This window comes from Varanus komodoensis, unplaced genomic scaffold (assembly GCF_004798865.1).
Source record: "Varanus komodoensis strain SLA01 unplaced genomic scaffold, ASM479886v1 scaffold1, whole genome shotgun sequence".
NCBI classification, from domain to species: domain Eukaryota; kingdom Metazoa; phylum Chordata; class Lepidosauria; order Squamata; family Varanidae; genus Varanus; species Varanus komodoensis.
The window spans coordinates 96,697,278-96,725,191 of record NW_025335268.1 but is presented as its reverse complement, the minus strand read 5'-3'; the positions used below and the strand labels follow the sequence as shown (position 1 = coordinate 96,725,191).

The 27,914-nt window shown below is 43.7% G+C and overlaps 2 protein-coding genes across 2 annotated transcripts in view; one reads left to right on the top strand and one right to left on the bottom strand.

The window, feature by feature from the left end:
* The window catches only part of LZTS2 (leucine zipper tumor suppressor 2), an 80,081-nt gene extending 68,571 nt beyond the window's left edge, over window positions 1-11,510 (top strand). Inside the window, exons 6-9 of the transcript XR_006415440.1 lie at window positions 1,642-1,752; window positions 2,374-2,508; window positions 5,027-5,725; window positions 10,563-11,510. The gene's annotated coding sequence lies outside the window, so the exon portion shown is untranslated. The remainder of the gene's footprint in view (window positions 1-1,641; window positions 1,753-2,373; window positions 2,509-5,026; window positions 5,726-10,562) is intronic.
* The window catches only part of PDZD7 (PDZ domain containing 7), a 32,694-nt gene extending 7,112 nt beyond the window's left edge, over window positions 1-25,582 (bottom strand). The window contains exons 1-14 of the mRNA XM_044431311.1: window positions 24,241-25,582; window positions 22,625-22,765; window positions 18,726-18,900; window positions 17,555-17,731; window positions 15,936-16,083; window positions 14,872-14,932; window positions 13,857-14,324; window positions 9,841-10,026; window positions 8,569-8,610; window positions 7,557-7,732; window positions 5,044-5,135; window positions 3,550-3,641; window positions 1,690-1,761; window positions 29-628 (exon numbers count right to left, since the gene is read on the bottom strand). Coding sequence (XP_044287246.1) covers window positions 29-628; window positions 1,690-1,761; window positions 3,550-3,641; window positions 5,044-5,135; window positions 7,557-7,732; window positions 8,569-8,610; window positions 9,841-10,026; window positions 13,857-14,324; window positions 14,872-14,932; window positions 15,936-16,083; window positions 17,555-17,731; window positions 18,726-18,900; window positions 22,625-22,765; window positions 24,241-24,433 — 2,623 coding nt within the window. The 5' untranslated portion in view covers window positions 24,434-25,582. The remainder of the gene's footprint in view (window positions 1-28; window positions 629-1,689; window positions 1,762-3,549; window positions 3,642-5,043; window positions 5,136-7,556; window positions 7,733-8,568; window positions 8,611-9,840; window positions 10,027-13,856; window positions 14,325-14,871; window positions 14,933-15,935; window positions 16,084-17,554; window positions 17,732-18,725; window positions 18,901-22,624; window positions 22,766-24,240) is intronic.
* Window positions 25,583-27,914: the final 2,332 nt, after the last annotated feature.

The window sequence follows — 27,914 nt, the reverse complement described above, 5'->3', positions numbered from 1 at the left end:
TTGGCAAGCTCTCGGAGCCTCTGCTTACCCAGAGACTGCTTGCTCTTGGACAGGCTGACGGTCACTAGCTCATACTCTTCCTCCTCAAGGTCACAGGGGCCATTTTGGAGCTGAGCCTCTGGGACCCCATCTCCCACTTGGCTAGCAGCTGGGGCCTCCTTGAAAAGCTGTGAGAGCAGAGGCCTAGCTCGACGGGGCCTGTTGATGACAGAGTACAGGGTATCCTTGGCAGATTGAACTTCTCTGTGTGGTCCCCACACGGTAGCTTTGCCATTGCTTGACTTTGATACGCGAGACCTCCCTCTTCCAGGCCGTCCATCCCCTTCCTCTAGGGAGGGTGCCAATGCTTCCTGCATGGGCACTGTGGAAAGGGGACTTGCTGATGTTCTTGAGGGCTTAGTGAGAATCCAGTGGGACTCCTTGCCCACAGCTGCGGAGGGGACACTGTGGGACGTGTAGGCATCCACTGGCACATCAGGAAGAGGGCTGTAGCGGCGGGGGTGAGTCCGTCTGGGGCTGGGAGACAGCTGCAATCCTTTCACTCCATCATTCAGTGCCATCTGCTCCTCTTCCTCCTGCCGCTTTTCCTCATCGGTCACTGGTTTCAGGAGGAAACTGCCCCTGAAATCTGCAACCAGAAATGGAACCATTATGGCCATGTCTTCTTTCTAACAGACCCGTACTCGTGTGTCTCAGAATTCGGTGAAATCGGCTATGGCAGTATGCCCAATGTTTATAATGAAGAGAATTTGGGCAAATGGCTCAGAATGCAGGGATCAAAGTCATTGTTTGGCCCCAGGTATTGAAAAGATTCAGGAAGAGTTAATTTTATTGAATGCAACCTTATACGGAGATTTATGTGGGTGTTTATGTTAGTCCCTCTCCTGCTGCCGCAGAGCTGGCCCAAGCTATTGGGCAGCTTGAAGCAGCTCATCAAGTGGTGCTACCTTCACCCTTTTCACCAAGGCATGTAGCACCTAAATTCAACCACATTATTCTGGTACATGAGGTAGAAAATCCTACAAGCACCCCTCCCTTGCCCTAGCAGGAAACATTCAACAATAAGACAATTAAATATTTAATAATTTGCTGCCATCTTTTTGGCACCTTGCCTAGGCAGCGGCCTAACACTAGGACTGGCTCTACCCCCACACCTCAAAATCAAACACAGCCTCCATATTGGCTGCTAATCACTGCTTCTGCAACCCTGTGCTGTTCTTGGTCCCAAATAGGAGGAACTGGCTTTAATCAGGCCTGGTCAAATGCTTTTCTGTTCAGCACTCCTCCTCCTCCTCATCATCATCATCATGGACAATGGCTCTACTTTGGGTTGGAGGGTGAGGCCTTTTGCAGGCCTGGAGATTATTCAGGTCTCCTGTCTTTGGTTGCTCTGTACAAGTTCATCTGCCAAACATCCCGAATGACTTAAATGGTGTGAACTGCCCAGGTATGAGTGGTATAAATCGCCGTCATCATTATCATCATCGTAGTAATACATAAATCGAAATACTGCAAGTAGAACACAGCATGCAAATGAAATAAAGCACATATCTGTGCAAGCCACATAACCTGCTTCAAAACAAGAAGTCAAAGTCTTTTGTCACAGTCACTCCTGAAAGGTAAAATGTTTTAACTTTTCAGGAACGGGAGGGTCTCCATGGAGTTTGGAAGGCGACCATAAAGACTCACCAGGCACTGGAGTGATAAGATGTCTCTTCGGAGGTGTTTCGTGCTGTGTTGGGCGGAGTGCAGGTGACCTCACTGTGAACATGGGAAAGTTGGTGAATCAATCTATCTGCTACATTTTCTTTTGCACAGTGGTTTTGGGTGATCCCAGAGCAGGCCCCATTTCAAGGTTATTTCCCCTCAGTAGTTAATTTATTGAGCAAAACAACTTCCATAGCTCAAGGCCACCTGGAAGTCATGCCTTCTTTCCCAGAAGCCCTTCCTTCTGAAGGTGATGGAACAGGAAGCTATATTCACACAACTCAAAAGGGAGTTGTGCTTTTGAGTGTGTTCAGAAGCACTCTTTTTTCATTACATAATTCCCAGACTCAGTTGTTGATGTTTAGGATAGCCTGATACTCAAGATAGCCTGGCTGCAGAAGCCAGCAAATCTGATCCTTTCCTGGGCCTCTTGAGAGACAAAAGGGCTCGCTCTCACACATTCACATCATAGCATGGAGAACTCAATAAATCCAGAGGCAATCAGAGAATTCACAGCTCACAGGTCCCACCTGTTGGTTTCAGGGTTCAGTTATTTCACTAAGTTATTTCCTGCATGAAGGCTTGCATATTTTTGAAGCTGACACTAGTCAAAGTGCTCAAACCCTTTCCAATCCTTTATCATGATTGTAATTGGTTTTTTGATAGCACCATTGTCTGCTCTGAGGCAAGATCACATCAGAGAAGAGAAATGCCGGCTCTTCAGGTTACTCATCAACACTTTGTACCAAGTTGTACCAGACTGAAAAGGCGCACAGCTCACCTGATTGTAGCCTTCCTATGGTAAATTGTAGTTCTATTTGAATTATATTAACTATGAATTTGTATCTATACATATAAATCAGCACATGCAAGTGTTAAGCAAACTGGTATACCGTTTTGTCTTCTTCTTTGGGGATGCATTTCCTCTTTTATGGTAACCACGCTGAGATTAAGTTGGTGTACATCTCTTATGCACATGATATCTGTGGCCTGTCCAGCACCAGTTCACAAGCAAAAGCACCTGGGAAGTGCTGCTGAACAGGCCAAAAATCTTCCCAGGTCATGCAGGTCTCTTACACACTCCTTGTAAAGCATCTTGTGTCAAAGTCAGTGTGACATTATTCATGCAACTAGCAATTTCATGTGCTAATTAGTAATTGCATAAGGGGTTCATTTTTGTTCTTTAAGTAACTGGCAGGCATAGTTATTAGAGCTGCTGATCTGATCTGGATGGCGAGTGTTGGGAAAGTACAGGACTTGAACCCATTGCCTCCTGATGTAGTCTTGACCTGTCAGGTCCTCTGCATCTGTTATTTGCATTAGATATAGAATTCATCATGTTTAGAATAGGCCTATTGAAATCATGTGACAGGTTAGTCAAGACTAACTTAAATCTCACTGATTTCAGTGCATCTACTGCAATCATAATGATGTGATTCAACCTGTTACAAGGAAAGCTCCAATTCACACCAATTGAAGCCTTAATACAGTTTGCAGGGGACACATTCTAGCAGAAGGCAAAGAATTAACATCTCTCCCTCATGAATGTTCCACTCCAAATAGCTTAGCTTTTAGTTTAAAAAAATGAAATCACACTGAGTAATTGTGTAGATGGGCTTCACATTGGTTTGGCCCTTAAATATGTTTGTTAAGGAACATTGGATGGAAAGGCAAACATGTTGTTAGAATCAACCTTCTGCTGATTTGCAAGAAACTTTGATTCAGTTGAGATAGATATCTTTTTTGTCCAAGTTTTCTTTTATAGACAAATACGTTGAAATATTCCTTTCTTGAAGGCAACCCTTTTTGAGTAGGAATGTTTTCTTACTGGCTCTTCCCCACCTGTTCTGCTCTTCAGTGCATCATAGGCTTCCAGCTCCACGGGCACAACCATACTGTCGAAGCGGCCCAAATCTGTCGGGGCGATCACACTCCTGAAAAACGTTAAAGAGGAAATGATTGGGAACCATACATTCCCATTGACTTGACCTTTTCAATGTGCATTGCATACCCTCTGCTCTCCTTTTTGCCAGGATGAGGTGGTTACAGCAATTTTAGTCTTCGCCAGGCCAAGCCTTCAGTCAGCCATGTCCCTAAACTGAAGGAATAGGCAGGCACATTGATGCTTACCCGTTATGCAAACACTCAGAGGCTTTCACCTGTTTGGACTGGTCTGTGATGGAGCTCTGAGGAACTGGAAAGCTCTGGCATTGGGCCTGCTGGAGGAGGGAAGCTTTCATGGTGGAAATGGTGGGCAAGAAGCAGTGTAATGCTTAGTTCTGTGCTCTGCTAGTTCCTCAAAAGAGACAAACACCTCTTTTGCTAAGCGGGTGGGCTAGCTCTGGCTGTTAGGTTGCTGTGGATTGCTCTTTATAAGATCATGTAAGCTTTAAAGGGGGCGAACTACACAGTGCTATTGGAGGGTGCCTGATGCCAAAATGTTGGTATTGTAGAATTGCTTCCGGATTGCTTTTCCTGCGAAGCCCAAGGCCTTTTCTACATATAAAATGACGCCAGCTTTGGGCAAGAAGTAAATGCCATGGATGCCCCGCAGCCTCAGTGCAAAGCAGCAACAGGGCACAGAATGGTAGTGTAGGAGGCCCCCTTGGAGTTTACCTAGTGCAGGGGTGGCAACCTCAGGTCCAGGGCTGAAATTCTGATCCTCTGAAATCTGGTCCCAGACTACCCTTTACATAGTGTTCCCCAGATGACTACCGTTTCCTCGTGCCCCCCCTTTTCTCCCTACCAGGGGTCATCCAGTGGCTTGCTGGCTTTTTTGCCTTTGTCCCCACCCCTTTACCTTCAGCATCCTCCATCACTGAGAGGTGGTCCCTGAAAGCTTTTCCAAAATGGAGTTCAGCCCTCAAGCTGGAAGAAGTTTCTGTCCCTAATCTAGTAGACCCCCCCACTCCATGTAGGACTAACATGGAGTGATGCAGGATGCAATCACAGTATCTGTGACAGATGGACCTCTAGAGGCCACCACCAGGACAGTCAGTTTATTCCACTGCTCTCTCCATTAGGACATTTTTATTAATGTTGAGCTGAAATCTGCTTGCTTGCCCCTTTCACCCATTAGTTCCAGTCTTGCCCTGTGAAGCTACAGAGAACAAGCCTGCTCCAGCTTCTCCTTAACAGCCCTTTAGATATTTGAAGTCTGCTACCATCTTCTCCTAATCGCCTCTTCTCCAGACTCAATATATCCAGGTTTTTCCAGTCTCCTCCTCTCCCTCTTTTAGTATTATATACCTGTGCCGTGCCAGAACAAGTCACAGCTATGCTTGCATCCCTGACACAGCCCTACTTTTTGCTTCCTTAGTCCTTCCTTGTTCCTACCTAATATCTCTGAGAAGAAGTAACTTCTCCGGCTGGTCGAGAATTGCTAGCAGGGGCCTCACAAGATCTTCCACTCCACTCTCTTGGATGTACTGGGTGGGGAAAAGAAACATCAGCAGAGATCACACAAGAGATCACATCATATTGACATTCAGTTTTGGAAAGGCAGCTTGCCTGCTGAAGTTGGTGGACATCTCATCAATATACTACTGTGCCGTTGTCCAGCTCCCTCCAAAGAAGGGTGACCTAACAGTGGGACAGCTGTGCCTCCTGCCTGGGTCTGGCCATCCCTCAAAGAAACACATGAAGTCTCATAGCAAAGCAGATCTCATCAAGGCCATGATGGTTGACACCAACCAGCTGTGGTTCTCCAGAGTTTTATGCCACAATCCCTGCAGATACCTGGGACTGAACCTGGAACCTTTGGCGTGCAAAGCATGTGTTCTACCACTGAGCTATACCTCCTTCATGATGGTTTGGTCCTGCCTTCAACAGACCATCAGGACTTCTTCAGACCAAGAACTGACTGGAACCAGATTTTTTCAAATGTAGAGTTAAATCAATGGGACTTGAGGTAATCAGGACTAAATCACTGGATCCACTTTAAATATGGCTAAGGTCTGGGGCCAAGCCATTAGCTACAGAGCAAGTCCCACTATGCAGAGTGGCAATGTAATTCCAAGTAAGCATACATTATAAGTTTGTATGTGGAGCTCTTTATTAGCCACCATGTTGACTTTTAATACCTGATGGATGAGTATAAGGATTATAATCCTGTTCGCAGCAGCAATCAAATGGCTTTAGCGAAAGGAATCTGACTCAGGGCTGCTGCAGCATCTCTGCAGTCCCCCCCCCCCCCGCCCTAGTTTTCATAGCCCTGCACGCAACACTCCCTCCCTAGCCTCTCTTCACTGCTGAAGGTCTATGAAGATTAGAGCCTCAGTATTCCTGGTAATGAGTTCCAAGTTTGTGTTAGTCCAGAGCTCTCTCTAGTGGCTGTTCTGAGCACATCAAAGGCCAGTATGTATAGGAAAGAAATGGAAGATGCTAATACTATGCTGTTGAGAAAACCATTCATGCAGCAATGATGGCAGATTAATCTAAATTAAAGAACAACTGCTCTGCTCTAACATGTCCCCACCCCCATTCTATGAAATCAGCATAGGGCAGCCTCAGATAAAGGCAAGTTAATCAATCAATGTCGTCTTTCAAGGAAGGAAACAATAAATCTCATGTTACTGTGGACTCTTAAATACCAGAGAGAAATAGAGTCAGTAAAGACACGAGAACTGATGGAATAGAGATTAAGATCAGGGATTCTTTGGCCCTCCAGGTGTTGTTGAATCCTGACTCCCATCAGCCTCAATATCAAAGGATGATAGGAACTGTAATGAAACAAAATAATGGAAAACCTCAGATTCCCCACCCTAATCTCACACAGCTGTCAGCATGATGCTGTTAGCAGAAGCACTGTTAGGCACCACAGGGAGCAATCCTGTGGCCCCCAGACAGCATTCGAGGAGCCATAGGAAAGTTTAGATTCCCTAATCCAAGGTCAAAGGCAGTGCTCCAGCCTCTGTGCTAGGAATCAAAGTACCAGCCCCACTTCCCCATGCAGCTGGTAAGAAAAGAACTGCATCATTGGGAGCAAAAGGGAACAAGTTGGAGAGGCCAGGACATGAGCATCTTCAGCCTCTTTCTCTCCCCTTTGAAATGTTTCCAGTAGATGGGGAAAAAACCCCACATCTAGAGAATAATGCAGGGTGGTAGGATGGTAAGACTCTGAGTTTGGCTTACCATCCTCTCTGCATGGTAAGACTCTGAGTTTGGCTTAAGATCATCAAAGGTATAACCTGTAGGATTTCACCCCACGAAGTTCAGGAACTGGCTTTACATGACACAAATCTACATGTGAGAATTCACGCTAATATATGCCAATTTAGGAATAATTACTAGAATTTCTTTAAATTTCATATGAATTTCACATTAATGTCCCATCCAAATAATTTCAAATAACACACATTCCTCGATTTTTTGCACCCTGACCTAAACAATCCCAAACAAATGGACTATATATTTCCCTTTATCTTCAGTGTACCCAGGGAAGAAATTGGGATGGAGGTAGACATTACACAATGTGAAGAGGGAAGAGTTAATCATTCTCTTCCCAGCTGCATTTCCTTGAAAAACTGCATCCAGAATGTCAGTTATGACAAAGAAAAAACAACACCCATTGACACCAGTGGACACGCAGGGCTTTGTGATGTTTGTCTGGGACCCTGGGAAATAGACTTGAGGCTGGGGCTCCATAGGTTCAGGCCTGACGATATTCCCGGCTGCCAGGAAGGCACAACATGAATAAATAAGGAGATTTAAAGTGCACAAATGGTGCTGAGGGTGCAAAGTAATGACTCTGAGGGCAACGTGAGGCAAGCAGCAACTATAAACTCTAAATACAAGACCTGAAATCAAGAGCATTAGGACTTCGATGCAGGCATTGGCCTGTTCCATACCCTGGTGCAGTGCCTCAGCACAGCCGCTACCTCATCTTCCATCAGCAGCTTCCTGGCCATGTCCTCAATCAGCAGCAGGTGACTTTCGGTGACTTTGCGTTGCTCGCTGCTGTAGTGATCAGGAGATGACAGCACTGAAGCCTTCGAGCCCAGAGAGGTGAATAGGTGGCCTTTTTCTGGGAAAGGAGCACCAAAGAAGTCAATGCACACAGTCAAATGGCATCAGGGCAGAACAGAGCAACACAACACCATTCGCCAACCAGAATCACAATCCTGCAAGGCATCCAACATGCAGGTGCATCCACAAGAATTCATGTGTAATTATGCAGCATTCACAAACATCTCTCTCCTAAAACACCTGACTGGGCCTACTTTTGATGCTGGCCCTATTCGGATGCTTTGGCCCATGGCAAGGCAGTCACAGAAATCTCAGGATATAAAGTAGTTCAGACCTACAATTTCTTGGCCCAAAAGTAGGACTGTATTGATAATGTAGTCTATGCAAGATATATATCACTTCACAAAATCAAGGGGAATCCTGATGCTAGTTACACATTTTCATCTTTGCTGAAAAGATGGCAAAGTTGGTGCCAGGTGAGCTGACATTTCATAACTGAAACTACTGCAGAAAAAGGCCAGCCTCTCATCACTATCTTCTAAAGACAGGGCGTAGAGAAGAGGGACAATTCTTTGCAGCTAACAGGTATCTTGCCCAATAGAATAGAAACACGAATTGTCCTTGACCTTCCCAAAGACCATTGGTGAGTGTCATGACTGAATGTGTGTTTGGGCCCGGAAAATCCCCTCTCTCTAGCTTTACAGTTGATGTGTCGCATTTTTTCAAATGTCTGTTCTCTACACCCCAAACCACATTTTTGCTTAGAAGATGCTAAGGGGAGGGTTTAAAGGAATGGTCCTTGGCATCATTACAACACACACAGGCCTTTAAAAACATGCTAGCATAGAATCACATGCTGCTGGCCAAAGCACAGCCACATTCCTGTTCAGTTACCCCATTTCAGAGTCCGGGTGACGAACTTCTGTACGACGCTAACTGCATGAGGGATGGGGATTGGAGGAAAGATCAAAGGAATTAAGAATCTGGTGAAAGAGCGTTGATGAGAAGAAAGTGGCAACTATTTTGGACAAACCTCTGCTTGTCTGATGAAAAAAAAAAGAAAGGGGGGAAAGTTACACCTGTTGTTATGCACCTTGTTGAAGCTTCACAGATAGGCTTCCTGCAAGTCTGATTGCCTGGGCTGATCAGTGACACAGCTTGGCACCAGATACAGGAAATGCTGTCTGTCTTCCAGTGGCTGGCTGGGAATTGTGGGGGTTGCTGTTCAACAAATCCAGAAGGTGCTAAGCTTGGGGGGTCTGCTCTGCCCTCTCAGAAGCCATGCCAATATACAATTCTCCTGTGCCACTTTGTTCCAGGTTTTCAGATACTTTTTCTTGCTGCAGTAATTAAAATGCTGTGTGGGGAGTGACAGCAACCTCCTCAGCAGATGTGACCTCCATGCCTGTGCCTAGCACTGCCATTTCTTCACCCAGAGTTTGGAAAACTTTGAATTGCTTCAGGGCAGAGCAAAAGCATTTGAGAACAGCACCCCCTTCTTCTCTTCTGCTATGAAAAAAGGAGCCTCTGAACATTAGTAATTGTAAGAATGATTTTCCTGCATGCTGAACCTCGCAATCTGATCTTGACTCCACCTCCACCATCCTCTATTTCTGTGTTACTGCCCATGAAAGGAGAAAGTCCTATTCTAAAAGGAAGTGCCCCAATGCAGAAACACAGAGGCCCTTGTGGCCAAGCAGAAAATTACAAAGAGAAAGGACTGCTGCCACACCAGCTTCAAGAGCTGGAGGAAAGTAAGGTGGTCATTTATGAATTCTGGAGAAAAAGAGGAACTGTATCACCCAAGGAACAAGACAAAAGAGGATACCAAATCAGTGTAAAAGATGCACATGGTAATTTATATACATAGATGCAAATTCAGAGTTCATATTTATAGTTCACGGAGAAATAGTATTTTGCACCATGCAGAGCAGGTGATCTTCCCTGTTCAACCTGCTGTCCAGGGGATCATTGTTGCTGGCCAACAGTTTTTATGGTTCTTTATCCTTGAAACAGACTTGTCAGGGCAATCCATCAAACAGAGGATGCCTTCAAAGAGAGAGTGGTCCCTCGGCAGCCCTTGAAAGAGAGGACTGTACTGTGTAAAAGAGGACACATGGGGAGTCTAGAGGATATTAGAAAGAAAATGCTAATGCTTTTCATTACCTTTCTCCCCATCAGACTGTGCTGGGGACTTGGCTCGCCTCTGTGTTTCTGGTGACCCAATGGCTGAGCTTGGCTTCCCTGACCGTGTACTTTTGAAGAACAGGTTCATGAGGGTTTTGGAACGCTGGAGAGTGGCCTTCTTCTCTGAAAATATGGGCTTCTCCTTCTTCCTCTGGCGTTTCTCCTCTGAGGCAAGATTCCAGGAGGTTAGAGCAGGTGATCCCAGCCATGGGATAATATAAAATCTGGTCTTATCCCCAGCTGCCATTATCCTCAACTGCCATCTTAGCACCAACATTCCTGCAGCTTAATATAGTTACCATTTAATAGGAAGCTCTCTATCTTTTAAATGAGGGCCATGAAACTTCTCCATGAGGGACCAACAGAGCATGGGAATGATTAGGCTTTTTATTAAAAAATAGAAATAGAACACAGTAACACACAACTTTTGTGCAATGAGCTCATAACGATACTATGGAAAATGTATCCAAATAAATAAGCATTTTATTTATTCATTGAATGTATTTTGGCCTTTCTGCATCCTGGCACCCTCCAAATGTGTTGGCTGTTGGCCATGCTGGCTAGGGATGATGGGAATTGTAGTCCAAACACATTGTAAGTAGTGCACAAGGCAAAGGAGGGATGATGTATTATTGAATAGGGAAGTGGTATTTTTTTTCCACTCAGCACAACTTCTTGCTTTTCTTTTGGAATTTCCCCAGAATCCCCAGTTCTACCAAGATTTCTTGTGCCGGAAAGTACCAGCAACAGGCCTGTGGGCCTTGCGAGGAACACAAGCTGTGGGCTTGGAGAACAAAAGAAAGGGATGGTGCCTTGACTAAAGTGTACACGGCTTTGGGGGATCATTTGGTAGGTGATGCTCATATATAACTGGGTGCTCTGGTAGTTTAGTGGTGGGATAGATTTTGGATATAGATGGAAAACCTATTCAATCTGAAACAGCAGTTTGCTAGTGGATGTGGATTTGAGTCCAATAGGAGAGCTGAGAGAGACATCCATGTTAGGACCGCTGGTGCGAGGGTAAGCATCAAAAATAGTGGCAGAGCTGAAGAGGAATGAAAGTGGGGACATGTGTTCTCTGTGGGACTGCCCTCGGAAATGGCTGCCGTTTCAATTGGTGCAGAATGCAGCAGTGGGAATGGTGTAAGAGCTGGGTGTTTTCTTACATACTGAGTTTGTCCCTGTTTCATTGCTTTTTTTGTTTCCAAGCTGAATTCAAGTTGTTGGTGTTTAATATTTGAAGCTGTAAAGTGGTTGGGTTCCAGGCTTTATCTGCACTCATAAATTCATGCCTGAGCCTTCAGCTCGTGTTCATTTCCCTGGACCATCAGTGAATGCTGGTGAGTAGCAATACAGGGACTTGCCTTTAGTGACCCGCATCTCTGGAATACACTCCAGAGGAAAAGCTACTTGGCTTCCTCCTTCTTAGTGTTTAGTAGACCCCTAAAGACCTTTCATTCTAGTATGCATTTGGTTGATTTTGTGACTCCTTTAAAACAAACCTGTTTTATCTGTTTTTAATGTTACCGTTATAGTTTTCTCTAGATATTTTATCGCTTGTTACATGTTGTTTTGCTATTTTAGTATGTTACTAATTTGTAAATCTGTTTGTAAGTTTCATAAACATTTGTAACATTGTTTTACAGACACTGCTTTAGAAGGGTAATTTATCCTGAAATTTGATTTCAAAACCCACTAGTAAAGAACAAAAGTGGGAATACAGAGATAGTAAATAAGAAATAGGAAAGTACAGGGGCATGTGGATGAACTGAAGTGGTTCACCCTGATTGGGAGAGGAGTCTGAGCCAGAGAAAATTTCCTGAGTTGGACTGGGGTAAAAAGAAGGTGTTGGCTGGTATGTGTGTGTGTGTGTGTGTAGCCAGAGAATAAAAAGGAGGGGAGGGGAAATGTCACAGTTGACCACTGTGGGAACAGACTAGATCCTGGGTAGGATCCAGCATGGCTCTTTCTATGTTATTATATACTCCTGTTTGAACTGTCTCCTCACTCCACGATATTATTTTAGGGGTCTTCATTTGATATTTAAAATCAAAACAATATTATATGCAAATAGCAGTTAAAAAACAGGAAAGGGGATCCCAGAAAAACAGGCAGGCACAAAATACTGAAAACCCACCACTGGGTTACACTTGCCTAATGATTAGGTTCACCATGGACATTTATTTATTTATTTATTTATTTAGGGGACTTCTATGCCATCCCATTCGCCGAAGCCTCAGGGCGGCTCACAAACCATAAATAAATAGAATTCAATAAAACAATATAAATTTACAATATAAATTAAGTCACCCTGGCCAAAGAATAAAATGAATAAATAATATTAACAATTAAAATAACATTTGAATAAAAAGGTCTTTGCCTGGCGCTGAAAAACAACTATGGCACTAGGCGGATCTCTCTGGGGAGCGCATTCCACAGATTGGGTGCCACCGCAGAGAAAGCCCTCCTCCGAGTACTTACCCTCCTAATTTTCGTCACGGAGGGTTCCCGGAGAAGGGCCTCTCCCGCTGATCTCAAGGGGTAGGCGGGCATATATGGACGTAAGCGCTCCTTCAGGTAACCAGGACCCAAGCCGTTAAGGGCTTTATAGGTCATCACCAACACCTTGAATTGGGCCCAGACTTCAATGGGAAGCCAGTGAAGCTGACGGAGGACTGGAGTCATGTGAACATAACGCCCCGTCCCCGTCAGCAGCCTGGCAGCTCTATTTTGAACCAATTGAAGTATCCGGACCATCTTCAAGGGCAGCCCCACGTAGAGCGTGTTACAGAAGTCAAGTTGGGAAGTCACCAACGTGTGTGTCACTGTCTCCAGGCAGTCGTTCTCCAGGTAGGGGCGCAGCTGATGGATCAGCTGAAGCTGAAAGAAAGCGCTCCTCGCCACCGCTGTCACCTGAGCTTCCAATGATAGCTCTGGGTCGAGGAGCACTCCCAAGCTGCGAACCTTGTCCCTAAGAGGGAGTGCAACCCCATTCAGGACTAGGTTCAATTCACCCTCCCCGAAGCCCGATCCGCCAACCAACAGGACCTCCATCTTGTCTGGATTGAGCTTCAGTTTATTGGCCCTCATCCAGCCCATTACCTCGGCCAGGCATGAGTCCTTCTATGGCCACTTCAGGGTACACTGTAGGAGAATGGAATTGTCTTTCAGCTCCCTCCCATGATTGTGAGCCAATTTTGGCTTCTTGTAGTTTTTTTGCACTTTAAGCACTTTTCTTCTGGAGATCACTAAAGGTGGTTTGACATTAGACAACACCTTGAAGAGACTACTAGTGGCTGGTAGGCTGTTTAAAAATAATTTGCAGAAGAAAATTTGCAGGACATTGAGGCTTGAGTGCAGAAATTTGAAGGCTCAGCTGGGGTAATGTCTTGGGGAGCGACCTGCTGCCAACATGCAGCAGGTACCAACTCTGGACATTGCAAAAGAGAGGCGCCAAGTATTTTCCCTGCGTTTGGTTTCTTGACAGCTGCCAGAAGGTTTGCTGTCAAGAGAAAGTAAAGGCATGAGTGATCCTTGCTTGCAAAAAGGAGATGATGTGATTTACCCTACATTTGTGGCAAGTTTTATCAGTAATTTTTTTGGGAGGGTTGATAGTACATAGGTTGGTGGACATTTTGGACTCCCCCCCACCACAACTCTACATACTTTGTAATGTATAGAAGTGCTTTATCTCCCATCTTTCTTGGGAAAAGGTGTTTTGATGGCAAACGGTTTTCAATCATAATCCCTCAAACACAATAAAATAACATAAAGTGTATACATCAATGAGCATATTAAAATACTTGCAATATTAAAGAACCAGCAGTAAAGTTAATAACCAGAAAAACCTATTAAAGTAGAAGGTCTTAACCTTCCTTCTCAATGTTTATAGAGAAGACGCCAAGTAGATCTTCCTGAGAAAGGTACTCCAGAGGAGACCATGGCAGCCGCCAGAGAGACTCCAAAGACAGTAGTAGTAGCAGCTCTGCACCTACCACATATGGTCAGATAACTCTGTGATCTCTTGATGGGTTGCCGGGGGTGGCTGAGCGCCAGAAGAAGTGCAGTTTTGGGGGAGGGGTCTGTCCTTTCCTTGCTGGTCAAGGGCCACTGCTTCTTTAGGTGGAAGGGATCTTTGGGGCTCTCTGTGCGGATGGCTGTGTCTTTCAGGATTTCCATGGGTCGCACAATCCGACGGGTCTCAGTCAAGAGGCTCCCTGTAAAGGAGGCTCCATCAGGCAGTGGATCAGTCTGCATGGCAGTCTCTGCCTTCTCTGAAGAGCCACTCTGAACGGGCAGTTCAGTGGAGATGCCAACATCCACCATGCAGGTTGGTGCTGAGCTGGGAACGGGGCCCATAAAAAGGCCATTCATAGAGCTGAAGGGGGTCCCTGAGGAATAGGATGACACGGATGAACTTGATTCAGAGGTCTGGGACAGCTGCTGCAACTGGCCATTGGTCACTGCATGGAAAGAGTGAGAAAGAAATCGATGAACCTTCCCAGTCGCGCAACTTGAGATCATACAAGAATGCCATCTGTCTTGGCACACCATCCACATGCCTTCCCTGGACTCCATTTTTCTTGTGGGAGTATTGCAGTTTCCCGGTACTATTTTTTGTACATGAGAAAAAGCAATTCTTCACGCAGAGAGTGCAGGCTTTGCAATCCCCATCGCTGTATATAATATTACGCACAACCTGTGGATCTGTGCCACTGCAGGCATGTCCACAGGGTGAAAGCAAGCACTGCGATGGCAGAATGTGTGATTCAGCAAAATCTGCTTGTCTAGCACAGTGCCTGCCCTGGACTACTGCATCTCTACGTGTGGTTTTGTTTTGTTTTGTTTTGTTTTAAGAATAGGGCATTCTTTATGCACATGGGTATGATGGGCAGCAAAGATTATTTTCTGAAGTCCATGGAGAAAGGCAGTTTGCTTGCAGAACACTCTAATGTTTCTTAGAAAGGCCACAGTATAAGCATAGACAGAAAAGGCACATTAGCATCTTACATCTGTTGAGCCAGCAGTACTCAGCCACCATTTCCTTGTATGCCGGGAACCTCCCTGTCTCCTAGATAGAAGGGACAGAAGAGACACAATACGTCATGGGAGTATTTGCTGCTTGTCCAGCACTCTGTAGTGTCTTCAGAGACTAACCCGATCCCAGGTTGAGAGAGACTCTGATAAATAATGCATCTCCCACTGCCAGGTCCTTTCCCAGCTGAAACTGTATCTGTCAAGTCTCAAGAGCCTGGGTCTTGTCCCATAGCATCTTGGGAGGAAATGACTGGGCATCAGGAAAGACAATGCAAGACAATGGCATTCAGTACAGCTATTACTGCTTTGGCAGGTTGCAGCATAGGCTTGTGGGATATACCTTTCTGCATGTAAACAGTAGAACAGGCAAATCTACTTTCTGCCTATAGAAGCTACCACGTCATTCATCAAAATGCCGAAAGCCATATTAGCGTAATACCATTTTAGGTCAACCAAAAGATTGCAAACATGTACAAGCTGTTGTGGTCTGCAGATCTCTGCCTAAGGCAAGGTGTTTTGTATACGATGTGGCCTGATGAAGAGTTATAAAAAGCATGCATATTTTGTGATCTTTTGGTCGGCCTAATGAAGGTACTATATGAATACGGGTTTGGCATTTTACTTAGGGTCAATACAGCACCTTTGGTTTTTATCAAAATAGGAATAGGAGAAGCTGTGGACAGCCTGCACCAGTTGCAGTCTCTTTTATAAGGAACCATTTTCTCAGGCCAGGTAGCCTCACTCTACAGCTGTGCCAAGCCATAGAAGGAAATAGTCCATATTTGGCTGTATAGTGAAAGAGACCAGACCTGCACATGCAAGTATGCGCCTCCCAGCACAGCAAGTGTCCCTTGGAGCCGAGCAGAATTTGCACCCAGGTTGCAGGTGCTGGCAGGGACTCCGAGGACACTCTGCAAGCAGACAGCCAAGCCTACTGACGCCTCTCGCAGCACTGACGTCACATCATAACGGAGCGGCTGCATCTCCTTCCCGCCCCTCCTATCTGCATTTCGTATCTGGCCAGGTGCGAGCCTCACCTTGATGGTGAGCATGATGTGGGTCTGCCCCTTTAGCACTTCCACTGCCTTGCTATGGCTGATGTCATCGAACTTGACTCCATTGGCTGCAAGGACTTGGTCGCCCACCTTGATCCCATGTTGCTCAGCCAGCCCTCCAGGATCCACTCTGAGGATGAAACGGCATGGGAATTATCCTCAAGCTGGCACAGTGGGGCTTTTAGCAGAGACCCTGGGGGAGGTGAAGTGGAAAGGGGGAAACTGGGACACCCTATTGGCTGTATGTGAGGGAGCAACAGGAATCCACGAAAGTCCTAAGATCCACCAGTCATGCAGCAGCTCTGTTCTCCTCTAGTAAAGAACGGGAAAGCAATTCTTTCAGTGGCAGAGTTTCTGTTGGCTTTCAAAGGAGATTGAGGTGACAAGATCCTAGAGAGAGGAGCCAAGCAGCCTCCCTGTAACTCCCTGCCCTCTGGATGCTGGCTCTGGATGATGAGAGTTGTAGTCCAACACATCTAAAGCTCCTTCCAATATGTTCAGCATAACACTGCAGGAAGATTTACTTAACTTTGATATCAATTTATTCAGAGCTGAGGATGATTTCTTTCCAGACCGAATAAAGCCAGGAATGTGATACAAAAATACGCCTCCTGCCAAAGAGGATGCCCTTGATTTACAAAAGGCCACAGTGCTTCCCAGCTGATGGCTTGCTTTTCAGAGGCTGGATTAATTGGGGACAAAGAGGATTGACAGGGATACATAAGATGAAGATCTAGTGGGATTGGGACCACCTTTTTAAATGCTACATGTACATACACATTAATGCTCTGGACAGATTAATCTGAAAGGAGGATTGCAGAGGCTGGTTCTATATTTGCCATAACAATTCAGATCAGAGCCACCATTGTATCCAGAGCTGTGTAGTGAAGGATGGGGAAGCCCCCACCTTTTCTCATGATTTAACTGCCATGATTCTGCGTATGCAATTTAGAGTGCAATAGGCAGTGATAAGTCCCATTAAGCTCAAACTGCTGTTTAAAATTCAATTTATATCCCACCCTTTTCCCAGGAATAATTTGCCTGTGTGCTATATTTCTATGAAGCAAGTTACCCTTTTTGAAACACAGTATTTGTTACTCCAAGTAGCCTATAGAAGCTCTTTTTTCCATAACACGTACCTTTGAATGAGGAAGAAGGGCCAACTGAAAATAAAGAACAACTCTGCCTTTAGAACATTTTCTACTTATTAAGCCTGGAGTTCCTAAATATGAGCAGTTCCTATGTATTGTCAGTTCATAGTAATCATAACTCAGGGTCAAACTAAACATTAGACTAATCAAGTACTTTGTGTTGGAGCACAGTAGTTTTCTCACACAAATAACTAGTATGTTGCGGGGGCCATCCACACTAGGAACTGGTATGAGTGCCAGGGGAGTTAACTCTTCACCCTCATTGCTTCCCCAGTTGGATCACCAGCACCCAACCTGCCATTTGCATTGGTTCCCAGTAGGAGAAAAATCTTGCACTAAAGAGCCAGTCATGTCATGTGAGCAACACCATACGTAGCTTGACCCTCTGGTCAAGTGGTGGTATCCGGTCCCAAGCAGTATCAGGGAGTTCCAACACCAAGCAAGACTTACTTAGAGACATAGATACCAAGACCGTATTCCTTTCCTCCACGGATGTTGAAACCCAAGCAGTAGTCATCAGAGGTGGTGTAGAGGTGGACAATCCGCCGTCTTCCAGTCTCAGAGCTGGTATCTGATGGAATTGAACCACTCCTTTCTACAACCAGGCGTTTGTTTACCACATCAACCCTGTGGTGGGATGAAGAATTCTCCCAGGATTTCAGATTCTTAGAATTTTACACAATCCTTTCTCGTCTCCCATATAAAGGCTGCATTATAGCTAGTCTCTGCAACATGGCTGCTGTCATGGTAACAGAGCTTAATGTGAATCCAGAAATCCAAGCATGGCCTCAGAACCTTCTTTTAATGGTGCCTTTGAGAATGTGTATTTCCTTTCACCATCACCATCATTATTATTACATTACATTTCTATACTGCCTATAGCCAAAGTTCTCTGTATAACTTACAGCATTTTAAGTCATCCATACAGATTTCAACCAAGCCCGGCCCTGCTTAGCATTTTACCAAAGAATTAAAATCAGCTCAGAATGATTAGAAGGCTGGGTGTCAACTCAGCTATCAAATTCTGTCAACCAAATTGATTTATTGATCAGACCCTGATCAGGGGGCATGTACCTGTAGCTATTTTATGAAGGTAGGCAGCCCTGGGTCTGGTTAGTGCATGGAAAGGGGAGCACTGGGGAACCCCATGTATGTAGTCTTGACTTCTATGATAGAAGGATGGTATCATCATCATTATCATCATCATCCTCCACCACCACCACCAGTGTAGGACCTCTCAATAGAGTACCAATTATACTGGACTTCCTGCCTTCTGTTGCTTAATCATAGGATTCTACCATATATTCATCCCTATCCATTTCCAGTCTGCATATTATACAAATTAAGCCTCCTTCTGAGCCGCAGTTGCCATGCGATTTAAGCTGAGGGGAAAGTTTAGCCCAGTAACCCCACGTTACCTTGACCCTTGTCTCTCCTGCCCCCTGGTCAGAGTTCACTCTGATACCATCTCCCAGCATCTCATGAAACCTGACCTCTCTCTGTCTCTGCTCTGCTGAGCCCAGCACACTCACTGCAACCCATACAAACAAGGCATTGTGATTTTGGGTTACCCAAGGCCCACTGACAATAGGGTGTCACCATAGCAGGCAGTTCCTCTTACCATGTGGTCTTTTCTCTGGAGAACTTTATCCCTGGCACCTTGCCCATGCGTCTCACGACCATTCGCAGCCGGTTATTCCCTGTCAGGACTTTGACTGCACTTCCCATTGTAATGTTCTCCAGGCTCACACTGTTCACCTCTGTGATTTTATCTCCAACACACAGCCCAGCCTGTTCTGTTGGCATTAAATACAGAAAGCTGAACTCTATAGAATTTTTCTTTGTCTTGACTTTTTAAAATTAAACCAATATTAATTCAGCAAAGTAGTAAACACAACATGACAATTATGCTGACTTTTGCTTTACATTTATTAGTAATATTAAAAGAGATAACACTTTAGATTAATAGCTGGCATCTCCTTCTGTCTAAATATATTACAAGATGGGGTACACCCAATTTAATAGCAAGTGTTTGGTTTGGGTTTGCAAACCAGGAAAGGAGTGTCTTCAGACCAGCTTTCTGCCCCATAGTGCCTACAGATGTTGTGAACATCAACTCCCATCAGACCCAGCCAGCATGGCCCATGGTCAAGGAATCTTGGGAGCTGTAAACCAAAACATCTGAAAAGCACTATGTCAAGAAATGCTGCTGTAGATGTTTGTCATGCTTTGGGTTGATAGAATTCCTGCTCCAATAACTGTAGTGGTAAGTAAACCCTAAATATATTTTAGGATTGCCACTGAAATTTCATTTTCTATTTCCCTGACTTTCCCTGATCAACTTTTGTCAATTTGCTTGACCACCACTCAAAAGTAATCCTGAGATAAAAGAGTCTATAGGTTAACTTACATGAAATAATAGGTTTAGTAAATGATTTAAAACTTCACAGGTTCTCAATTTTTTAAAAATCAAGATAGGAACTTCTTTAAATATTGTCTGTAAATTGAAAAAAGCACATTATTTTGAAATTACACTAAAATTATACCACTATGAAAACTTCAATATAATAATCTCCAAACAATAACAAATGAAAATTTTGTTCTTGTATTTAAACTTTACAAAAAATACAATACAATTAAATTCCTCTCAATATTACTTTAAAAATGACTCAGATGAAGATTATTATGAAACATAATTTTGAAATTGCAATAAAAATCAAGTTAGAAACAAGAGTATACCTATTAGGTAACTGTCATTCCTACAGTTTTCTGTTTTTCTTTTACAGTTCTGGTCTGTCTGATTGACTGTTTCTTCTCCCATGTTGGCTTCTTTTCTCAGACTTTTTTTAGCATTTGCAAGATGTTGCACAATCCCTCAGGTTTCTTCTTTCTTCCGGGTTTCTTGTTGCTCTTTTTGGCATTTAACCTCAAAGTACTTTGTGTACCATGTGCGAGCACATCTGATTGATTGCACTGGTAACATGCTTTTATCATTTACAACAGAATCAAGTCCTCTAGCATCTTAACCTGTAACTAAGGGCTTGTCTAGATGAGCCATTTATTTATTGTGCAAAATTTTGTGGTGTCTTTTCAGGGTGTCACCAACCTCTAGAGCATCTTGTGAGTTTTCCAGCTTTTTGTGGTTTTAATTTCTTTTAGAGTAAGGAAAGTCTGATATTAAATTTTAAATCGCAACAAACTGGAACAAAAGCTTCATGTGTTTCAAGAAATCCATTATCCTGCAGCCAAACCACATCATCATCTTGTGCTGGTTAGTGTGTGTGTGTGTGTGTGTGTGTAGAATAGAAATATAAACCCCAGAGGGGAAAACATGTAAAAGATGCATTTTTCTTCCCACAATGAAAACAGAACATTTAATTCAGTAAAGCAGTGAGTTAAACACCTCATGTACATGCTTTGTACATGTACGGATTATTTTGTAAGCTGTCCTGAGCGCTTGAAGCGACAGGATGCGGTATGAATGCATGTAATAATGATGCTGCTGATGCTGTATCAGCACTGACTTATTAACAGGGTAAGGCACATTCCATAGGTCTGAGAATGTCTTGTTGACCATCAAAATACCACTGTAAAGTGTACAGTCCAACATCATCATCTTGCTTTGCTACATGTGTTTGAAACTGAGTCTTATATTCATTGTGGGCAGCTGTGGTCAAAACAGTGCATTGTTACTTTGATGTTTCTGCTGTTCTGTCATTGATTCAATTGCTTACATGTAGATGTTACAGTACAGTTTTATTCTGATGATTCCAATACTTAGTTTGTATATAATGATAACAGAATCCAATGCTGATAAGCCATGAACCATCTTGAATGTCAAAGACTTTTCTCAGCCAGTGTGGTGTAGTGGTTAAGAGCACGGGACTGGGACTCAGAGGATCTGGGTTCTAGTCCCCACTCAGCCATGGAGCCAACTGGGTAACTTTGGGCCAGTCACAGACTCTCAGCCCAACCTACCTCACAGGGTTGTTGTTGTGAGGAGAAGAAGATGGAGGAGGAGATGTAAGCTGCCTTGAGCCCTTTGTAGGAAAAAGGCAGGATATAAATCGAAAAATAATAAAAAAAAAATTTTCAGGAACTCATATAACCATCTTTTTACATTTTTGGTAAAGCTCAATCATTTGATGTCAATGTAGTTTAATTTCTTTCAAGAGCTTCTTTCTTGCAAAGCCAGTTTTGATCATTATTTTGTCAAGCAACTCCTCAGATAATTTCATGCCAGCGGTTAAAGACTGGAATCCAGATGATAATTCTTGCAGTTTTTCTGATTCTGTGATACCTACCTAAATGCAGAATCTTTGAACAGATAATACATGTTGTACAAGACTGAATGTATGACCCATTTCACTGTACATAATACTGTTCTTAGAGTCCTATGCACAACACAAAGGCTATATGTTCCAGTGGCAATTCCTTTTCTTTTTTTCCCAGACATGATTAATTGTCATTTCAGTTTATCAGTTAATTTTCTGTCAGGTTTTTTTTCAGAAGAAGGTGATTTACATTTGCCCCATTCAAAAATAGTTGCAGTTATTTCTTAAGTGGTAAAGAAGACATGCCTTCTAAAAATTTCTAAAGAGGTCTTTGACAGTAGCAGTTTGAAGAAAAGTTCTGGTCAAGCACCATGTGGAAACTTTTTGACCATTTTCATCACAAAAATGAACCATTCAATCCATTTGAACCTTCTGAATTTCCTTATTCAGAGCTTCATCAAAACAGATACCAAACCACTGGCGTTGCTTCAGTAAAAGGTCAGAGTAATGTGGAGCCAAGCCAAGCACTACAGCATACATTGCTTCTGTTTTTTCAAGATGAAACGGTGGAGCTATTTGGCTATCTGAGAACTTTTGCTTGAATAACTCATTGATTCTCTTGCAAGACTTAAATGACATCCTCCTTACTGTAAGTTGCAATGCCCACAGGCACCCTGCTGTCATAATGTAATCTTTGATTACCTAGGAAGCCATACTGGCTTGTAAGGCAGGTCATTCTTCCCACTTTTCATCAACCTGAACTTGTTTTTCAGTGGTTCTGTATTCCCCCTTTGTGTTTTTACTACTTGCACTTGTACTTGACTTTGAACCAAAACATATTGCGATAGATTGGACTTGATTTCATGTTCTGGGTCCTTGTATATGTGACTTCACAGCTCTAATTTCCATATTACTTAGTTCAAAAGTTTTGTAGCCTACTTCACAAATAATCTTTGCATCTTGTAATGTCATCATGGATTTTTTAAAACTGATATTCTTGCAGAACTATTTCACAGGATGGCAGATCTGGGAAAATGTTTGATGAGTGAGCTTTCAATTGGAATTGTTTCGTCTGCATTTTGCTGCACCACTGAGACCTTGGAAAGGTCCTTGCAGGGAAGATGCCAGTCTTGTCCCTAGCTGACCATTTAAGCCTAGGAGAGCCTGCCAATACTTGGATGCTGGAAAGAACGAACAGCTTGTTGCCTGCTTTTCAGGCTGGGGAGATTGGAGCCATTTTGCTTACCTGCACTGCTGCCCTCTTCCACCTTGCTGACAAAGATACCCAGGCCATGCTCTGAGCCCCCACGCACACTGAAGCCCAGCTTCCCGTCTGCACTCTTTTCCACTGTAATGGCATGGATGGCATCGCTCTCATCGCTGTTAGCTGTGATGGGGATACAGCATGATACATCACTATGAAGGTGTGCAACTAGTAACATTGTGCTAGGATGACTGGTCAAATGAGACCCCCATTTCCCACCCTATATACAGTCTTAGGTCCCTGGGAGAGTCAGAGAACTGCAGGAGCCACTTTCCTGCACTGTACAGACCAAGCTCTCTTCCCAGACTTGTGACAGATACAGACATAGCATATGACAAAGTTCTTGAGGGGTTACTGCCTAGGGGAACATGGGAACTTTTGCTAAACCATGTCCAGTGGTTTCATGGCCAGTCTAGCTGATGGGCTGGAAAAGGGTCAATGGATGCAGAACAAGGACAACTATTTTGCTACACCAACTTCACAAGCCTTTTGCTACACAGTTCAACCTACCCATCCTCCCCTGCTCTCAGAAATGTCTCTAGAATAACAACACAGAGAAAGCAATTTGTGGCAGAGCTCACTTATTGAAAGCAAAGGCAAGGGGCAGGGAGAAAGAAGAAACCGATTTCATGCACAGGAAAACTACAACAGGCTTTTAAAGCCTTACTTGGATTTGGACCATGGTCAACCACAAACTACACAGATTCTGTGATCAACATTGACGTCCTTCCTTTGAGCACCAGCTTCAAGGGAGGCTTGTACAAGAGCAGCAAAGCTGAGCGGCTTCTCCGTGGTGGTCTTCCCACTGAGGCTCACATGGCATTATGCTCATCATCCTTCTGGCACCAGGTTAGGGCTCAGGTTAATACAGTCCTCTGTGCTGAGACATTTAAAGATGGGCTCTCGAATGGTTGGATGGGTTATTTATACCTTGCTTCTGACCAGATGTCCATAGGATTGTGCTACATATCCCAGAATTTAAGAGCACATAGAACATGTGGGACACACAAGCAAATAAGCAATGCCAATGTGTATTTTATCATGATGATGATGATGATGATGACGGCATTTTAAGTTACTGCGGCCCCATTCGTTAAAAAGAATGTCTATTAAGGATGGAATCTGCCTACCTCATGCACGACACACACATCTATAAGGATTAATGAATTTGCCAATTCCACACATTTTTACACAATATACCTGCCCAGACTTAAATGCATCCCCCTATTACTTGTTTCTTCAGTTGCAAGCTCATGGAAAGACTTGAAAATGAATTAAGTGGACTATGGTGGGGACTGATTTTCTTTTTAGAAAGAAATATTTTTTGCTGAAGGAATGACTCAGCACTGCAGGAAAATGACCTCCTATCCTCTCAGAAATGAACAAAGGAGATGAGCAACCACTACCCAGCAAGAATGGATATTCATCAGGGCTGTGAGCAGACCACTCCCTGAGCAAGCTGATGAACTGATTGACCAACAGATTTTCTCTGTGCACGAACAATCATAAATCACAGCAGTAACTTTGGCAGAGACGCAGCTCGGAGAAATGCCAGCTGTGCCCTACAATCTCCCCAGTTCATCCCAACAGTGCCATACCTTCAAGAGGTGTATTGATGAGGATGACTCTTCCCATGGGGGAGGAGGTGCGGAAGCCTTGGTAGTTCCCATTTACCAGCCGGTTCTGCCTGCTCAGCAGGAGATGGTTAGCAGTGCTGATGTCGCTGCTGGAACGCCGGGAGAGTGTGGGGTAAATAATTCCCTTCTCAAATGGGTAAGGAGCCTGTGCCATGGCAGGACCGAACACGGGCTGTGCATGGGGAAACTGACACGGGAGGATGACGTCTACGGATGGTCTGAAGAATTGCCCTGTGTTCTGGTCTGGAAGTCCAATTCCTTCAGTGACATTGGGGTAGTTGTTACATTTTGGCCCCTTAGGTTGCTTCCCACCAGCGGAAACAGTTGTTGGACATATTCCAGTGAATCATAATACTTTTGCTTGCGGACTCATTTTGTTGATGATGCTACCACTGAGGTTTGCCTCAGGAATAATAATCTGTATGCCTAAAGTGCAGAATCCAATCTCTTCCTTCTCATAGGTCCAGGTCCATGCTTCTTCTCTTACCTCCAGACAGGTCTGCTATATTAGCACAAGAGCTACAACAGCAACAAATAACATTAAGAAAATTATGGCCTTTAGTCAGCTATAGGCTGGAGTTGCATGCACACCAACTTGGAAGTAATTCCCACTGAATCAAGTGGGGCATACGTCTAAGGAAATACATTTCGTATTACTATTTTAGGCTGTTATGGTTGATGAATTTCTTCTAGGTTAATGGTACAACAGAAGAATTTACTTCTGCTCCATGGCATTCCAGAAGCCCCCTTTGTAAGGGAACCTATCCTTAGTCACCCTACTAGTTAAGAATGTTGAGGACAAACACAACCTTCTACAGTTCACGTTTCCATTCACAATGTTGAGAAAATGCAATAAAATAAAAGAGATGTGACTGTTAAAATGCTCAGCATTACTAGATATCAACTGCCATGCAATGCAGAGGGTTTCCTCTATGATGCTAGGAGTCTAATGCTAATTTGGTAGTTTTAGATGGAGGGTATTTTATATTTTAAATGCAACCCTATATATAGTGGCTGGTTGAGGAATCCTGGAATTTGTAGGACTTCTTTGTCTAAATATGCCCTTAATGTCTTAAGAAATATGGTAGATGAATAATTTTTTGTACTGTTAAAAGAAAGCATGTTGCCACTAGACAAGATGATGGGCAGAACAATTTTGAAGTGTCAGGGCTATTATGTGCCAGGAGTTTATACAGTATAAAGAGCAGGAAAAATTATGTTATTTACCTATTAATAAAATTGACTTAGCTGTGCAGAAATGGACAGATTGACTCTATTACTGAAGGAGAAAGAAGATACTGACTTCTATCAAACTTGGGACCTTTTTTATGATTGGCTGGAGAAACGGGACTTGGCTTAGATTTAAAGATGTTTTTAAATTTTTATAAATTGATTTGAATTTGATTATAGAATGTTATAAGGGGCTGACCCAGTACATCTGATGTATTTAATGATTGATATTTTTAGGTTTTAGTTTAAAAATTTTAATAAAAATCTTTATAAAAATGACTTAGCAAAATGGAGAAAATTAAAATGAGAGGGGGAGAATGGTCAGATTATTTCATTTCCGGTGTTAGTATGATTATGCATTAGGGCATTTAATCTTGAAGCATCTGTTATTTTCAGTTGTGTATCTACTGGTTCATGAACTGCAATTTCAATCAAGTCTTACTGACTTCAGTGAAATAGAATATACAGCTGTTCAGCTGAGAGCAGAATTTATTTCTAAGTTGATTCTAGTTAATTTCTCAAGAATTTTCTTAGAATGACTTTGTGTCTACAATATTTGACTGTGATCAATGCCAAACAGAAGAGCTGTTCATATGGTAAGGAAAGCATACTTTTCTATGCTTTAGCTGTGCCTATTGAAGGCATGTCATGAATGGAGCCGCCTGGAGCTGGGGGTCAGACTAGATGCCCAGAAGTCCCCTTCTGACTCACTCTGCTTCTATGTTTCTATCCTACCTTTTTGATTTGGGAATGCTATTTCAAGAAATGGGCAGACATCAGGAATATATTTTAAAATATTATACTGAATTGTGCAAGAAATTAAGACTGTGATGCAGCCAAAATAAAGCATTTCAGAGCTTAAGGCTACAATCAGCAATCCACAGTCATCATCTAAGGCAGTGGTGGAGAACCTATGGCATGTGTGCCACAGTGGGCACTCAGAGCCCTCTCTGGCGGAACGCAAAGCCAGTCACCCCAGCATCATCCCAGCACCCGAGCATCGGATAACAGCGCACATAGGGGCCACGCGCATGCTCGGAAAGGAGTAGTGGTGCCAGGTGATGACATCACAAGCCACGACACATTAGTCGCAACTCGTCTGAGATTTCGCATGGCTGGTCAGTGCGCTACCAAGGATATATATATTTGCTTGGACTTGCTGTTTTCAGGTTTTATTGCAGCATTGGAACTTTGTGATAAATAAGTGGGTTTTGGGTTGCAGTTTGGGCACTTGGTCTCTAAAAGGTTCACCATCATTGAGTTACGGGTAAAAAAACAAGGTGTCCTGGCATGATTTTGATGGTTGGAATGTGCTTAGAATGGGCAGAAATGATGAGCTGTGCAGAAAAAGCTATTCGGGGAAGTCTTTTTCAAAATCGCCCTCTTTTCAATGGAACTTTCACCCTATATTAGGGTTAGGGGTGTGCACCAGAGTAAGGTTAGGGTTAGCAAAATGAGGTGTCCTGACATGATTTTGATGGTTGGAATGTGTTTAGAATGGGGAGAAATGATGAGCTGTGCGGAAGACACTACTCAAGGAAGGCTTTTTCAAAATCGCCCCTTTCAATGGTATTTTAACCCTTTATTAGGGTTAGGGGAGTGCACCAGGCTAGGGTTAGGCCAGTGGCGATGAACCTATGGCACGTGTGCCACAGCGAACACACAGAGCCCTCTCTGTTGGCATGCGAACCTAGTCGCCCCAGCATCGCCCCAGCAGCCGAGCATTGGATAACAGCGCACATAGGGGCCATGCGCATGCTTGGAAAGGAGTAGCAGTGCCAGGCAATGATATCACGTGCTGTGACTCGTAGCCGAGACTCATCCGAGGTTCTGCATGGCTGGTCAGTGTGCTGCCAAGGATATACATATATTTGCTTGGACTGACTGTTAGTTGTTTTTTCTAAACTAAAACCTCAGTTTTCAGGTTGGCACTTTGCAATAAATAAGTGGGTTTTGGGTTGCTGTTTGGGCACTCGGTCTGTAAAAGGTTCGCCATCACTGATCTACGGCCTTGCTCCAGGTCTCTCCTTCAAGGGCAGCTCAGTGTGTGGCAACGAAGAAGAGGGTTCTTGGAAATGGCCTCCATTTAATGCATAATCTCCCCAGTGAGGCTCACCTGACACCTGGCATTAACTTTTTGGCTCCAGGTTAAGCCCTTATACTTCTCTCAGGTATTTGGCAGCATATGATGAGGTTTTAATCAGGTCCTAAATGTTTTGCATTGTTGAGTGCAAAAATGGTTTTGAATATATTTGCCTCTTTGTTTCTGCTGTGAATTCATATGTTTGAATGTATATGATTTTATAATGTATTTTTAATGTTCTAGTCTTTGTAAACCACCCAGAGAGTTTTGGCTATTGGGCAATATAAGATTTTAATAAATGAAATAATAAATCCTTACATAA